The following is a 15,644-nucleotide window of genomic DNA, read 5'->3' as shown; positions in this document are numbered from 1 at the left end:
CTTTCACTGTACCATCTCCTTTTGTTATTCGAACACGTAGAATAGCAAATAATGTAATAAACAACCCTATTTACTTTATTGTTACCCTATTTTCACTTAATCCATTACTTTTTGCGTGTAATCCCTATGGGAGATGACTTTTTCTCAAATCTGGATTCTACATTCCTGTCTTTTGCGAGCAATATCGCCGTTATTTCTGATTGGATTAAGTTGATTTTTGAGTATGTTGTAGCTGAGACTATATGCTATTTAAATCATCCCTCATTTTTCAATAAGATATCAGGATCACGCTCATGATCATGATCATCATTATCATAATGAAGATTATCATTTATGAATTACATTTTCATTTCTTTGAATAAGATAAAATCGTCAAAATGCGTTTTTCATGATGTAAATTAGTGTCAAAGGTGTAGCTGGTTACTGCACAGAGTCAATGGTCATATATTGTTTCAATCCTTCTTCCCAAGATCCATAATGATCAAGGGGACACAATTTAAACTCGACATATGGATGGATCATAATGGGAGAAGCATTTTATAAAATAATATGATATAGTGTAATGCATTCTTCGTTATGTAAACCAATATCATACGTATCACCTAATTCGTCTAAGTGACGAATTAAAGTCTAGTTTATTTTTATTATTCTTCCTCGAATTTGTTCGCAGGATATCTCAAGACTGAATAAAGCCATTATCATGAAACTTTCAATGATGATAGATCTTAGTCTAACTTAGAACTGTGTGACTTTTCAGACAGTCAAGGTCATCGTGACGTCATCCAGGCGCCATTTTGTGAAAATCAACTTATGATCATATCTTCATAAAGGAAAGCCATTTTTCATTCATATTTATCATGATTAAACTCAATATCCGTCCGGTCAATTTCAAGTCAATAAATGCGCGCAAAAATGCGCGTACGTTTATGTCCGCGCGTTTACGCGCGCGAAAAAAATTAAAATGCTCCAAATCATCCCAAATTTGTTTTGCATACGTTTCAGGCCATATGGAGCATTTGATAAAAAAATTACGCGCACGCGCATGCGCGCGCGTTTTCGCGCGTACTGGCATTTTGCAACATAGAATCGCCGATTTTTTTCTGTCATCATATTCGGTACATTTTTCCAAGCATTTTGATAATTTGTTCACCTTTTAATAACGCAATGAGCGTCCGTCAAAGTTGACAGCACGCGCGGATTTGCGTTATCTTTATCCACAATACATGGGCAAAAACATGCCTATATAAAATTCATTGTAACTCTTTAGAATAGATAGAAACTCCTAATATTCTTTCATATTTGGATAGATTATGAGTCGGAGATATGATTTCATGTCTCATTTTATCCTCAATTAACTCATGACGTCATCATAATGGCCTCCAAACTCAAAATTTCAATTTGCATATTATGACGTCAGCATATTTTTGGGAAATTGATTGTATCTCTGTAAATATAGATCAATTTTCTTTTTAATTTTGATATGTTCTAGCTGAGACAATTTTCTACAAATGTAGTATTCACAATTTTTATTTTTGACACAAGTATCAAGGTGTATTTTTGCGATTAAAGGAGGCATGTCAATTTTTCACATTTTGCGTGTATTCTCTATGGGACATGACTTTTTCTCAAAACTGGATTCTACACTCCTGTCTTTCGCGAGCAAAATCTTCGTTGTTTTAGCTTTGTTTTCGCTGAGCTTTGGATATGTTGTAGCTGAGACAATGAGCTATCAAAAGTGTGCCTTTTATTTTTCGATTAGATGCCAGGATCAAGCTCATATTTCACTTGCAAAGTAGGATTTCTGAATTCCATTTCCCGTTTACGTGTAATCGCTATGGGAGATGTTTTGGTATATCGGTAACGCACTTGACTTCCAACCTCGAGATCCCTGGTTCGAGTCCGGGTGTCTCCAACACTTTTTTTTTCTCACTTTTTTTTCCTTTTGACCTTCACTGTACCATCTCCTTTGATTATTTAAACACGTAGATTCGCAAATAATGTCATAAATAACCCTTTTTACTTTATTATTACCCTATTTTCACTTAATCCATTACTTTTTGCGTGTAATCCCTATGGGAGATGACTTTTTCTAAAATCTGGAGTCTACATTCCTGTCTTTTGCGAGCAATATCGCCGTTATTTCGGCTTGGATTTTGTTGATTTGTGAGTATGTTGTAGCTGAGACTATATGCTATCTAAATCAACCCTCATTTTTTCAATAAGATGTCATGATCGCGCTCATGATCATGATCATGATCATCATGATCATCATTATCATAATGATGATAATCATTTATCAATTACATTTTCATTTCTTTGAATAAGATAAAAATCGTCAAAAGGTGTTCTTCATGATGTAAATTAGAGTCAAATGTGTAACTGGTTACTGCACAGGGTCGAAGGTCATATATTGTTTCAATCTATCTTCCCTAGATCCATGATGATCAAGGAGACACAATTTAATCTTGACATATGAATAGATCATAATGGGAGAAGCATATGAATGGGAGAAGCAGTTTACAAAATAATATATCGTGTAATGCATTATTCGTTATGTAGACCATTATCATACGTATCACCTAATTCGTCTAAGTGACGAATTAAAGTCTAGTTGAAATTATTTTAGTTCATAGTTAATGTTTCCCTTATTCATGTTTAATTAAATGGAATTCATACGAGGTAGCGAAATGTCCTAATAACTTGTAATTTATATTTGTAGTATTTTCGAAATGAATTGCATATACCTAAATCATCAGTAATTAAGAAATATGCTGTAAATTCAGAAAAATTGTTAAAAAAACATAGATCTGCACGCACCCCATATTCAATATGCAAATTAATTGGTGTCAGCTGGTTCAACTGGAAATATGCCAACAGTCAGTCATCAACAGGTGCAACTGGAAATATGCACATCTGATTGGCGAGAAGTTTAAGTCTTTCCAAGATTTATATCTAGAAGCTGGTTTCGATAAAACTTTTAGTCGAATTCCCAATTTATTAAGTCTTAAAGACTTGAAATATTTTAAGTCTCAAAATGGATTTAAAATTTAAGTCCTAGAAATTAAGAGAGTACATTGGAAATACAGACGTACCAGTATTGAAGTATTGTTGCTGTTCAACTGGTTGGAAGTTTTACCAAATGGTTCTAATGGCTCAGCTAGAACAGTTGAATTATAGCTGGCCTGGATCAACTGGATCACTTAGCCCATTTCAATTTCCAGGGTTACCAGTTGGAATTAAATGGTACATGGACCAGTAGCAACTAGCTTTCTCTTCTGGGATGTTTGCACCCCCCCCCCCCCCCCCCACACACACACACAACCCCCTCTAATCCCAAACTCTTCCGGCGCGCCTGGACGTAATTATGGAAGATCCAAGACACGATGTTCAGAAACGGGATGAGAACGTCATTATTTTGGTTCATTTATTGTGTAACATTTGCGTAATTATTGGGTTGAACGCGGGTTACAGTAACTTCCCTTTCGACGTAAATTTCACGTGAATGAAGAACATGATTCATCTCAAGTCAGCCTCGTAATATTCACGTGAATGTCACGCAGATATTTTGACTAAAACTATCACTAACGTACGCTTCACGTGTTTCTGTGAAGCGATAATTTCGTGTATGAAGATGTAATTTCATAACCAAACAAACACGGGAGTATTAGGTTTACAAACCATGGTCTCCAAGGTAGGGATAATCACGTTATTATAATGGTGATATTGCAGTGACAATTGCGTGATTTAGTATACGTGTGTTTTAAGTTACCTAATGCAATAAACGTATTAACACATTTACGTAAATGTCCGGTGTTTGAAGAACGTAACTCTCCTCAAGTCGATACCTTGATATTAACGTGATTTTCACGTTATTTTGTTTATTGGGATTAACCGGTATTGGCATTTTTCGATTTTGTACGGGAATGGCTAAAATCACGACTCCAATTTCGACCAATCAGATGGATGGATTTCTTAAGTGAGGTATAAAAACACCTTTTTAATCATGATTGTTGGAAGAATAAATGATTAAATTAATAATGATAATAAAAATAACAATGATAATGATAACTATATTACAAATAATAATAATAAATTAATTTATATTGTGCCTTTCCCAGAGGATACAATAATTAGATGTTCTTTCATCAAAGGACATATTAAGAATTGTAGAGGTACGAACAACTGTCCCATGGTATCCAGAGAGTTATTCAAACAGAGAAATTCGTACCTGTCAGGGCAACCCTCTTCTCCATACTGAGGTTGCCTTGCATCAATTGGTGGTTTCTCTTCTTAAGTTTTCTCTTCCGCCGAGTCATCTCGTCTTCATGATCCTTTTGGTCCTGTATCTTGAGCGCGAGGCAGTTGGAAGGTTCCTCCACGTCTGCATCAACAGATGGAAAAAAGTCCTCGGTCAGGCAGTCCTCTGAAGACTTAGTCACCTCATCTGTTGAGGATGCCGTCTTGATGTTCCGGTAGCTGGTGACGTCAGTTGAGATTAGAATCTTTCCACTGGGTTCAGGAGTCACAACTCGAGGAGGAGCTGTCCGGTTGTCCTTGGAGAAAGACCGAAGCTGCAGTTCCTGTCGCCTCAAGGTCAAGACAACGCCGGTGTAGCAGAAGACCATGATGAGTACGGTGATACAGAAGATAATGGTGAAGCAGATGATGTAGTAGAGACAGGACTCCCAGGCGGGTGAACAGTGGTGGGTGTCTGGGTGATACTTGAAGTCGGAGAGGAACTTGAAGATAGGTGGTAAGACGTTAATTAACGGAACCACATAACAGAGGACGATAAAGACGATGGTCCTAGACTTGGTGGGAGGAAAGCGGGTGGACCAGACAACAGTCAGATAGCGGTCTACAGAGATGGCCAGGATCGTAGCGAAGTTACCGAAAAAGAAGCCTACAGCCCCCGTTCCATTTATCTGGCAATACAGGGATAGAATGAATACGCATATGAGGTATAAAGTATAATTATATGGAAACGTTGTATCATTCGCTCAATCTGACTTGCGTGCATAGACCAATAAGCATTTTTGCATGAAAAAGTGAAATTTTCACAAATGTGCATTTCTTTCTGGGAGTCACGTGGGTAACCTTTCAAAAAGTATAATATAAAAAAAATGATATGCACTTTCTCTGTACTTTTGTCGGAAAAAATCATTGTAATCCAGTACAATGTCGTCTCTTTTTGCGTAGGAGAAGAGCAACATAGCGAGTTTCATTTGTACTTTGGCCGCTCTCGCAAGCCCTTACTTGTTTCATTGTTGACAGGTGGCCTTGGGGTGAGCGGCTAATGAATATACTAATCGTTAGCTTTCTTCTGATATTAAACTTGTTTTGATTGTTTGTATATTTTCGACCTAGCAAAGGCCTTCGATACCGTCCAACACAAGAGACTAGTAAAAAAAGATCAAGGTCCATGGAATAGATGGTAACATATTGCAGTGGATAAAAGCCTGGCTCAACTGTCGCAAGCAGAAAGCTGTTATACCCAGGGAGCCAAATATAGCTTGAGACCTGTTACCAGGTCTGTAGTACAGGGATCCGTCATGGGACCGCTGTGCTTCCTGGTATACATGGATGACCTCGAAATTGGGCTAACCGATAAAATAATCACAGTTAGAAAATTTGCTGATGACACCAAGCTAATCCATCCAGTGCAAATAGACAATGTTAGAAACAGACATGCAAATTTCCTTCACAGATGGGCAAATACATAGCAGATGAGATACAATGCAGACAAATGTGGAGTTACGCATTTTGGAACCCACACTACACATACACGATGGGCAAATCCCAGCTGAAAGAAAGTACAGAAGAAAAGGATTTAGGGGTTATAGTACACAAGTCCCTGAAAGTTGCCTCCCACTGTGCTGCAGCAGCAGATAAAGGAAACAGGACACTAGGATAATGATCAAACGCAACTTTACATTCAGGAGTAAGGAAGTGATCTTAAAACTGTACAAATCACCCGTCATACCCCACTTAGATTACGCCATTCAGGCCTGGTGTCCCTACCTGGAAAGAGACCAACAACAGTTGGAAAAAGTTCAAGCAAGAGCCACAAAACTCATTCCAAGTATTCAACATCTACCATATGAAGAGAGATTAGCAAAACTGAAACTAACTACTTTGGAGAAAAGAAGAGAGGAGACATACTGCAAACCTACAGGATAATAAAAGAAAATCGACAATTCCAAACCCGAGAATTATTTTCAGTTTGCTAACTATGATAGAACAAGAGGCCATTCCATGAAGCTAGCCAAAGCAAGAAGCCGCCTTGACATCAGGACAAATTTCTATAGCCAGAGAATTGTAACCAAATGGAACAAGCTGCCACAAACTGCCATTGATGCTCCCACACTTCTCAGCTTCGAACGACACATCTCTTTCCAACCTGGTTTTTTTAATGGGTCCCATGGTACCCCTTAACCTTGCCACATCACACTATGTACTGGATCTTCATCACCACGATGGCGAGGTGTGGCCTTCAAGGTATATTCAAGGTATATTGCAGGTAAAATCTTAAGATAAAAATATAATAAATCTCAAAATGCTCTTACTGTTGATAGAGTTTTAATAATAAACTCTGTCATCTTCCCCTCCAAAAAAAAAAGTACATTCTTACCAAGCAGATGACATCGTTGTTGACCAGAAACTGACCGTGGTCGAAGACGGATACGATAGAGAAAGACATACTTGTAATCGTTATACCGAGGTCGTTTACGAAAAGGTTGAGGATTAGCCAGTTATGGAGGTTCTTCCGCAGCAACTTGTCTCGAAGGATCGCCGTCATCGCGATCACATTGGCGACCAACGCTCCGAGGAAGATGACGATCAGGGTGACGCCCTCGACAACGACCACGACCGATGTCGGATCATGGTTGATCACGAGATCACGATGACGATCATACGACGTCGGTGAGGGTAATGCGGTTGTTTCATGATGGTCATTTGAAAGATTAGCAACCATTGTGATGTCAAAAAGTAGTTCGGTCGTACGATGCACGCAAAAGAAGAAAAGGTACAGCGCCTTGTTCCATCTAAAACGCCCAAAATGAATTGCTAGCCTGACACAACTGACTATATGAGATATATTTTACATTTAATATGACTTTGCACTTTTGAATATTTATTAAACAATTATTACGTACTAAAAAAAAACTTCTTTGTTTCGCTCCCGTCCAGGAAATGATTCACGATATATATGGGTTGTTTGTTATAAACAAATAAGAGATGATGCAGAAAAATGGGGTGGAGGAGTTAAACAGAGACATAAAGTCGTAAAAAAATGGGGAACAAACTTAGAGATTTAAAGAATACAATAAGTCACAATGATAGAGACGAAACTGAAATGCGAGATACACAATGATAGTGAGAGGGGAAGAAAGATAGAACGAAATGTGGGCGTGTGGGTGTGTGTGCGTATGTGTGTGTGTTAGAGAGAAAGAGAGCTATAGAAAGAGAGAGAGATGATCACCATGAGATTATTGGAGGAAGGGGTAAGAGAGAAACCTCATTGATGGGTAAAGATAAATAAGGAGAGAGCAGAAAGTGGAAAAATTATAGTTGAAAAATGTTATTAATATATAGAAGGAGGATGCTGCAGGGGTGGCTGAATAAGATCATTCTAATAAATCTCTAATGTCCAGTGCCTGAAAGTATATTTATTAATGACACTAAATTGAAATTAAACCACAATGATGACAAAGATGGAAACTGAAAAGCGAATGTACATTCAAGCGGGTCTTTCTTACTTTCGTTTTTTCCAAGACGGGACATCCTAGTAGACCGACATCCCCATGAGACCGACGTTGGTCTCGTGAACTCTCAGGACACCAATGAGACCGATATGTTTTGTGGGCCGGGGCGTTTTCCGGACATTTCTTTAATGTTTGTAAACACCATTTGAATGGAAACTTCTTTTGTTTAACGTATTTGTTTGTACGGGATACTTGGACAACTACCTCCTGACAGCTATTTCTGGCATGGGCAGTTTTACAGAAGACTTGATTTTCTGGTGGAAAGTAAACCCGATGTTTAGCTTTTTTAAACGAAAAGTAGTCCTAACCGTACAGGCAACCGACAACAAAATTGCAACCATACCTATAAATCAAGTGCATGTTCTGTTGTATTGCCTCCTGGAACAAATGTCAGGGCATCCATCAACCTTCTGAACACGATAGAGCCATATAAGTATTTTTGTTCAAGTAAATATTCACAAGCAGTCCAAACATAATTAAAGAGTATATCAATAAAATCGAATCCGATACAGGCCGTCACAAGTAGAATTGATTTCCATCTTCACATATTCCTTCTTTCTCAATTTAAAATGTATTTAATGTAAAAAGCACAATTTACAAAAACCCTACCAGTATGTCTTCACATTTTTATTTAAACAAACTCAAAATGATTAATAATGCACACATCGATTGGACACCATATCTGAAAATTTGCTTATGTATATTTTCTGTAATAATAGATTGTTTTGTGTCACGTTATTGAACGCAGAAATAAAATGCCATCGAACAAAACAAACATATGAGACTAATGTAATAACTTATAAAATGTTATATCATCAGTCATAATGATGGTCAATGCTTTAATTTGATTACTAAATATACTTGTGTGAAGATACATAATTGTGTAAAAATATTTTTTACATGTACTCCTTAATTTAAGAATAGACAATATATGCATACCAATATGAAAATATATCTCATTGACATATTTTTTATCAGAATTACTGCACTAAGTGCTATAAGTTCATTTATAATCATTTAAATTTTGTCCTGAAGAATACATGTCAAATGAAATCTAAGAAGACATTTCCAAGGTTCGTTATCAGCTAGACAATAGGGACTTTTAGGACGTCACACGTAGCAGTCCACTATGCCGACGTGCAAATCTAAAAGTCCCTATTACTTTATGAAGAACCACAGTCGAAACCGCAAAATAGTGCATTCTCATTATTCATTTCTATTTTCAAGGAAGTGAGAGAGAATTAGAGAAACTTGTGAAAGTATGCTATCGAAACAAAACTTTTCAAATTTGTTTGAATAGGCAATTAAGTCAATATGTTAAATCGATTCAATATACATTTATTTCCTTCCAAAAATAAAAATGAACATATGATGAAATGTATATTTACAATGTAGGAAGGAGGCGAAGTTCCCCCAAAGCAGAGGGTTTGTGGTGGGGTCGCCATAACAAGCATACATAATACACATGTAACACATATAAATTGAATTTAATATCAAACAACAGCAAGAGAGTCAAGTCAAATAAGATAAATATCACATACAAAGTCCTATAGAAGCGTGTATAATGAAAATCGTGATGAACATTCGCTCTAGATTGGAAAGTGACGATAGTCAGGCTTACTGTATTGGTGTTGTCTAACTTGACTACCTCACCAAGGAAACAGTAGGTCTGTTTTCATCAGCTCGAGATTGCCAAATAGCCCGCTATTTCTGATTTGGGAAATAATCCCGAAGTTACAAATCGCCTCTTCATCAGCTCGAGACTTGACTTCGAAACTTGAAACTCGAGCTTGAGATATTAGCTCGCGATATTTTGCTCAGCTAAAGCGCATAGTGCGAGTCTTCGGGCTGGTGAATTTAAGACGCACCGGACGAATAGCGTGATATTTTGCAAACTAGCCCAAGATAAATTATCTTGAAATGATTATCTTGACCAAATATCCCGCTAATTGCAACTTTGGGCTGATGAAGACGCAAATTGACTGGATAATTTGCGATCGGGATAGTTAAAATATAGCGGGATATTTGGCAATCTCGAGCTGATGAGGACAGGCCTAGTATCACGATGAACAGAATTATCTTTTTAAGAGAGATTTAAGGATATCCTGCCTGGAGAGGAGCCAGGCCGAATAACTTTATGACCATATTGCGTTCGCACCGTATCCGGACACCTACCCCCTGGACATCCACCCCCGGATAACCACCCCCAGTCAACTACCCCTTTAGACAACTACCTCTTAGGGCAATCATCCTCTAGGACGACTACCCCCAGGACAACTACCCCCCCCCCCGGACGAATACCCCCTAGGACAACTACCCCCAGGACAACTACCCCCGGACAACTACCCCCAGACAACTACCCCCTGGGATAGTTGTCCAGGGGTAGTTGTCATAGAGGATGGTATTCGTAGGGGGTAGTTGTCTGAGGGGTAGTTGTCCGGGTGTAGTTGTCCGGGGGTAGTTGTCCTAGGGGTAGTTGTCCTAGGGGGTAGTTGTCTGGGGGTAGTTGTCCGGGGAGTAGTTGTCCTGGGGGGGGGTATTCGTCCTAGAGTGTAGTTGTCCTTGGGGATGGTTGACTGGGGGTGGTAATCCGTAGGGTAGATGTCCAGGGGGTAGGTGTCTTAGAACCAGTTCGCACAGATCTGCAACTGATTCCTGGACACCAGCTAAACAGGGCCCTGTATCTGGCCCGGACTTGTCTGTTCATGCACGTGTAGATGAGAGGGTCGAACATGGAGTTGGCATAGCTCAGCCACATCGTCGCCACGCCCATCCAATGGTCGGAGTCGATGGGTATGAAGCAGGAGTGGACGATAAAGTATGGCGCCCAGCATACCACTATAGTCATCACCAGTAATATTCCTGAGAAAAAAAGCACGGAGGAGACGGTTCACATAAATTACGGTTTGCAAATGAAATGAAAAAACTTCAACACCGAAAAACAAACACCAAAATACTTGGTAAAAGAATTATCGTACCCGAAGGTGATCATGCATCTTACCAGCTTTAACTCTCATCATGCCATAGGGCTAATCCCCATTGTGCCAAGCCCCAATACCTCCCTTGCCAAGTTTATTTTGAGAAAATCTGATGGTTCTATGAATAGCGCGTGCGAAACACACAGCACAGTCTAATGATCATGAACAATAACTGCTTTTACGAATGCGTGCAAACATGCACAAGGCAGCGAAGCAATGGCTCGCTCGCATGTACAACGCACTACAACGATAGCGTGCATGCAGCCTTATGGCAGGCTCTATGAGTTAAATCAGAATACATGGTAAGTTCTGCGAAATGGGTCAAATATATTCAGAATGGAGGTTGAAATGCATGGAAGCATGATCACAAAACCTTTCGAGAAAGCAAGTGAAGGACAAATGTATATACCCTATTTTACATCCCGCCGAAATCATTTTCGGATTACGTAATATACATCATTGTGGTAATGTTTACACATGTCAAGAGGTACATAGACTATAGAGGCTATACTGATATTGCTCTAGGTTGAGTTTTCGAATGTCTTTGTGATCGTGTTTGGGTACACATTTTCCCGCAGTTTGGCGGACACGTAATATCACTATAAACATGACTGACAAAGAAAGAGGACAAAATATACAGTTCCTCATGCTACCCTCAACAATTGCTGTGGTAGACAAAGGAACATCCCTTCGCTGCTATTATGTAAAAATGTGTAGAACATGTAAATATGCATGTGACACCTGTTCTACACATTTTTACATAATAGCAGTGAAGGGATAATCCTTTGTCTATCACAGCAATTGTTGAGGGTAGAATGAGGAACTGTATATTTTGTCCTCTTTCTTTGTCCGTCATATTCATAGTGAATGACCCTCAGGTTTATAAGGTAGCTTACGAATGTGCATGTATATATTTTAAATGCCCTTTAAAGAAAGATTTCTTGACCAAGAATCAAAAGTGTTTTTTTTTTTTTTTTTTAAAGAGACAGTTTTACCTGTAAGGGCAACCCTCTTGTTGGCACGGACATTGTTCTGCGTCATTCGAGGATTTTCCCTCTTCCTCTTCTTCTCATTCCTGGTGGACTTCCTCACTTTCTCCCTCTCCTTTTCACCATCTTCATTCTCCTGCATCTTGAGTGTCCCACTGTTAGAGGTCTTACTGGCAGTGTCTATAGAGGGGTAGTGGTCGTCGGCCACGAGGATGTCTGACAACTTGATCACTGTATCTATTGATGTCTCCTTCTGGGTGTCCGGGTCACTTTGGTTATCAGCTGGTATGTGCACCTTCCCGCTGGATACAGTGCTCACACCATTCGGGGTAGCTGACCAGTTTTCCTTGGCGAAAGACCGAAGCAGCAGTTCCTGCCGCCTCAAGGTCCAGACAACGCCGGTGTAGCAGATCATCATGACGGGTACGATGACGCCAAAGATGACTGCCAAGCAGATGCTGTAGAAGAGACAGGCCTCCCATACAGGTGTACAATGATAGTTGTCCGGGTGAAACTTATAGTCGGAAAGTAGCTTAAATAGAGGCGGCATGGCATATAGGATGGCCATCACCCAACAGATGAAAATAAAGCCGATGGTTCGATTCTTGGAGGGAGGGAACCGCATGGACCAGACAACGCCCAGATAGCGGTCTATGGTGATGAAAAAAATCGTTGAGAAGTTGCCATAGAAGAAGATCGCAGCTGCGGTTCCAGTGATCTTTAAAGAATCGGAAAAATTCACAGAATGATTGATGTTTACTCTTTCCTCTTTAATTATTGTTGAAATAACAACTGAAATATATCATCCAGTGGCCCGATTTCAAGTCAAACTTACACACAACGCTGGGTTTAAGCTTTGCCCAAAATGTAATCTTACCTGAATTAGTAGAATACGGATCTTTAATTATCATATATTTCATTTCAATTTGACTTGTATCCCTTAAACCTCTTTAAAATCAAGCAAAGAATCTTTAAAGCCTAATTTTATGACATTTTGTTCATTTTGTCTCACTGGTCATTTGAATTTGATTTTTTTTTTTGTCTAGCCAATATCTACATTTTTGCGGTAAACAACAAAAGGTAGGGCCTACAGTTTACATTGAAAATAAGGCTGCACATTTTTTGATCGGAGCCATTTCCTTGATTCCAAATCCCGCTTCCAATGGCTTTGGTTCTTACCCGGCACATGACATCGCTGTTGACCAGGATATTGCCATTGTCAAACACGGAAATGACGGAGAATAACATGCTGGTGGTCGTGACCCCGAGGTCATTGATGATCAGGTTCAGGATCAGCCAGTTATGGTACTTCCTTCTCAGAACCTTGTCTCGAAGGATCGTCACCATCGCAATCAGATTGGTGACCAACGCTCCAAGGAAGATGATGATTAGCGTCACGCCCTCGATGAGGATCACGGCCGATGTCGGATTGTGGTCGACATTGAGACCATGGTCGTGACCTTGTGGCGTCGTTGAGAATACAGTCGTTGTTGAATGATTGATGTTTATAATTGTGGCCATTGTGATGTCATGAAGAGAGTTGTCAACACCATCAGAGAGAAGAAATTGATGCATTTGCAGCGGCTCGAATTTAACAGAATCCTCGTCACCTCGGATTATGACTTAGCAAAAATTCATTTCCATCTCATCGTTTCCGAATACAGCATTAGGAATTTCAACCAGGGTGGGGGGGGGGGTCGTCAATATGTTTCTCCTTACAAATAAACAGAATACGCAGTCATTGTGTTTTGTAGTGGTTTGTTTAATTGGCAGGATTCGGCTGAATATTAGTGCATTGAGACGGGCGAAGAGCAGGGTGAAGGCTAAGGTAGATAGAGAGAGGGAGAGTGGGGGAGAGGGAGAGAGAGAGAGAGGGGGGGAGAGAGAGAGGGGTAGAGAAAAGGTACCAGTGGGACAGGGGAGGAAGAAAAGAAGACTAAGAGAGGGAGGGGAAATGTCTAGATCAGTGGCGGATCCAGGATTTTCACATTTCTGGCCCCCCTATTGGAAAATCCTGGATCCGCCACTGATCTAGACATTTCTCTCTCCTCTTTCTCTCTCTCTCTCTCTCTCTCTCTCTCTCTCACTCTCGTCTCCTCTCTCTCTCTTTTTCTCCCTCTCTCCCCTCTCTCTATATCTACCTTAGTTTCCACCCTACTCTTCGCCCATCTAAATTAATGCACTAATATTCAGCCGAATCATGCAAATTAAAACAAACCACTACGAAACACATGACTGAATATTCTGTTCTATATATTCTGTTCAAAGTAAAACACTGGCCTGCATGATTGGACCAGAAGAATATTGACATAATTATCGAGACTCGAGATTCCACCCGGGAAGTGATTAACTTTTGGGGGTGACAGCTCTTAATCGTAATTGTTGAAACCGATATTGAAAATAACCTACAAATTGAAAGACATCATTATGCCTTTATATTAGTATTATAATGCAGGCACCAAATTCATTTTCTCAAATGTTAATTAACAGAAGTGACCCTTACAGATATTGTGCTGTTTCTGATCACGATATTTCTCCATGTGTCTGCTTGGCATCACCAATCACGTTGTTCTCATTCTGTTTTCCGTTGTAATAAAGAATATTGTTGGGCTTTTCGATTTGCATAGTGAATAAATGAAGACAAATTAGCAATCTATTTGATTAGTGGAGTTTACGGTTGACAGCATTTATCTTTTTAAAATTAATTAATTTGAGTGACGGAGTAATCTATTCCTTATTTCGATCGTTGTATCTTTGTTCGTTTCGAATGGTTATGCACCGTATCCCTCTCATAAACTTATATCATTTCATTACTATTCTCTATTCATTACTATTCTCTCTCTCTCTCTCTCTCTCTCTCTCTCTCTCTCTCTCTTTATTGGAGGAGCTTGCGCCTTTGAATGTTTTTGAAACAGATATATGGCGTCATATAAATGGGAATCATCATCACCTACTCTCCCTCTCTCTTTAGCCACCTATCCCACCCACTCACCCTGTATGTCTGTTCGTCTCTCTCTCTCTCTCTCTCTCTCTCTTTCCCTTTTGCTCTCTCCCTATCTTCACCGCTCTTTCTCTTACCCCAGCTGCCAAAATGTTTATTTTCCTCCTCCTCCTCCCTCCCCTCCCGCTTCCTCTATTCTTTATTATCACTCCCTTTAGCCACTTCCTTGTCTGTCCTCCATTCTCCTTTTCTTTGGAACCTTGCGATTTTGTTCTTTCTCCTTTCTCTCTCTCCTTCCCCTCCCTATCTCGTTTTTTTCTCTCTCCCTCCATTTTCTTCAATCCTTCCTGCTCTTCCTTCCTTTCCCTTTTTCTCATTTTCCATTTTCTGTATATCTTTTTCTCTATCTTTATTTCCTTCTCAATGTTCCTCTCTCCTCTTCTCCATCTTCATGGCTCTTCCTTTTTCTCTTCAATTCTTCCTGCTCTTCCTTACTTTCCCTTTTTCTCATTTTCCATTTTATGTATATCTTTTTCTATATCTTTATTTTCTTCTCAATTTTCCTCTCTCTCCTCTTCTCCATCTTCATGCCTCCTTCCTTTTCTCTCTCTCCTCCTTCCCCTCTATCTCTATCTTACTCCATCCACCCCTCCCACCGTCATCACTTTATCTCCTTTTCTCTCTATTTTGCTTTCCATCCTTCTCTCTCTCTCTCTCTCTCTCTCTATCTATCTCTTTGCTGAAATATGCATGACAACTAAAGCCTCGAACACCATGAACCTGACAAAGCAAACAACTAATCAACATCATGAATTCTTGTAGTTATTTATAATTATTAGCTATCTAAATATCTTACACTGTCATACAACTATTACCACTAATATATACAGACTATCAAAAATGTATAGAATTTCACTTCTTATACTATGAATACAAATGAATGGCAATAATCCATTAAAATATACAGATA

At 39.4% G+C, this 15,644-nt stretch overlaps 3 protein-coding genes across 5 annotated transcripts in view; all 3 read right to left on the bottom strand.

The window, feature by feature from the left end:
- Positions 1–4,208: 4,208 nt before the first annotated feature.
- On the bottom strand, positions 4,209–6,976 carry LOC587010 (prokineticin receptor 2-like). The gene is made up of 3 exons (XM_030985091.1): positions 6,632–6,976; positions 5,998–6,021; positions 4,209–4,925 (listed from the first exon to the last, which is right to left on the bottom strand). Exons 1-3 carry the CDS (start codon positions 6,974–6,976, stop codon positions 4,209–4,211), a joined length of 1,086 nt encoding a protein of 361 aa, XP_030840951.1.
- Positions 6,977–10,311: 3,335 nt separating this feature from the next.
- Positions 10,312–13,254, bottom strand: LOC586991 (alpha-2A adrenergic receptor-like). Its single transcript, XM_786748.3, has 3 exons — positions 12,913–13,254; positions 11,740–12,451; positions 10,312–10,628 (listed from the first exon to the last, which is right to left on the bottom strand). The coding sequence occupies exons 1-3, from the start codon at positions 13,252–13,254 to the stop codon at positions 10,312–10,314; spliced, it is 1,371 nt and encodes a 456-aa protein (XP_791841.3).
- A 2,229-nt stretch (positions 13,255–15,483) lies between these two features.
- The window catches only part of LOC100888883 (centrosomal protein of 131 kDa), a 22,019-nt gene continuing 21,858 nt past the window's right edge, over positions 15,484–15,644 (bottom strand). For all 3 annotated transcript variants that reach the window (XM_030984279.1, XM_030984281.1, XM_030984280.1), the window contains exon 20: positions 15,484–15,644. This exon is cut by the window's right edge and continues 2,109 nt beyond it. The gene's annotated coding sequence lies outside the window, so the exon portion shown is untranslated.

The sequence above is a fragment of the Strongylocentrotus purpuratus genome, unplaced genomic scaffold (genome assembly GCF_000002235.5).
Source record: "Strongylocentrotus purpuratus isolate Spur 01 unplaced genomic scaffold, Spur_5.0 spur5_scaffold_14, whole genome shotgun sequence".
Classification (NCBI taxonomy): Eukaryota; Metazoa; Echinodermata; class Echinoidea; order Camarodonta; family Strongylocentrotidae; genus Strongylocentrotus; species Strongylocentrotus purpuratus.
This window is presented reverse-complemented; position numbering and strand designations above follow the sequence as displayed.

Coding starts and splice junctions, on each gene's coding strand:
- LOC587010 (XM_030985091.1), bottom strand. CDS start 6,976: ATGGTTGCTAATCTTTCAAATGACCATCATGAAACAACCGCATTACCC. Junction 6,022..6,631: donor ACAACGATGTCATCTGCTTG/GTAAGAATGTAC, acceptor GTCTCTTTCCAG/GTAGGGACACCAGGCCTGAA. Junction 4,926..5,997: donor GGACACCAGGCCTGAATGGC/GTAATCTAAGTG, acceptor CTGTATTGCCAG/ATAAATGGAACGGGGGCTGT.
- LOC586991 (XM_786748.3), bottom strand. CDS start 13,254: ATGGCCACAATTATAAACATCAATCATTCAACAACGACTGTATTCTCA. Junction 12,452..12,912: donor ACAGCGATGTCATGTGCCGG/GTAAGAACCAAA, acceptor GATTCTTTAAAG/ATCACTGGAACCGCAGCTGC. Junction 10,629..11,739: donor CAAGAGGGTTGCCCTTACAG/GTAAAACTGTCT, acceptor TTTTTTTCTCAG/GAATATTACTGGTGATGACT.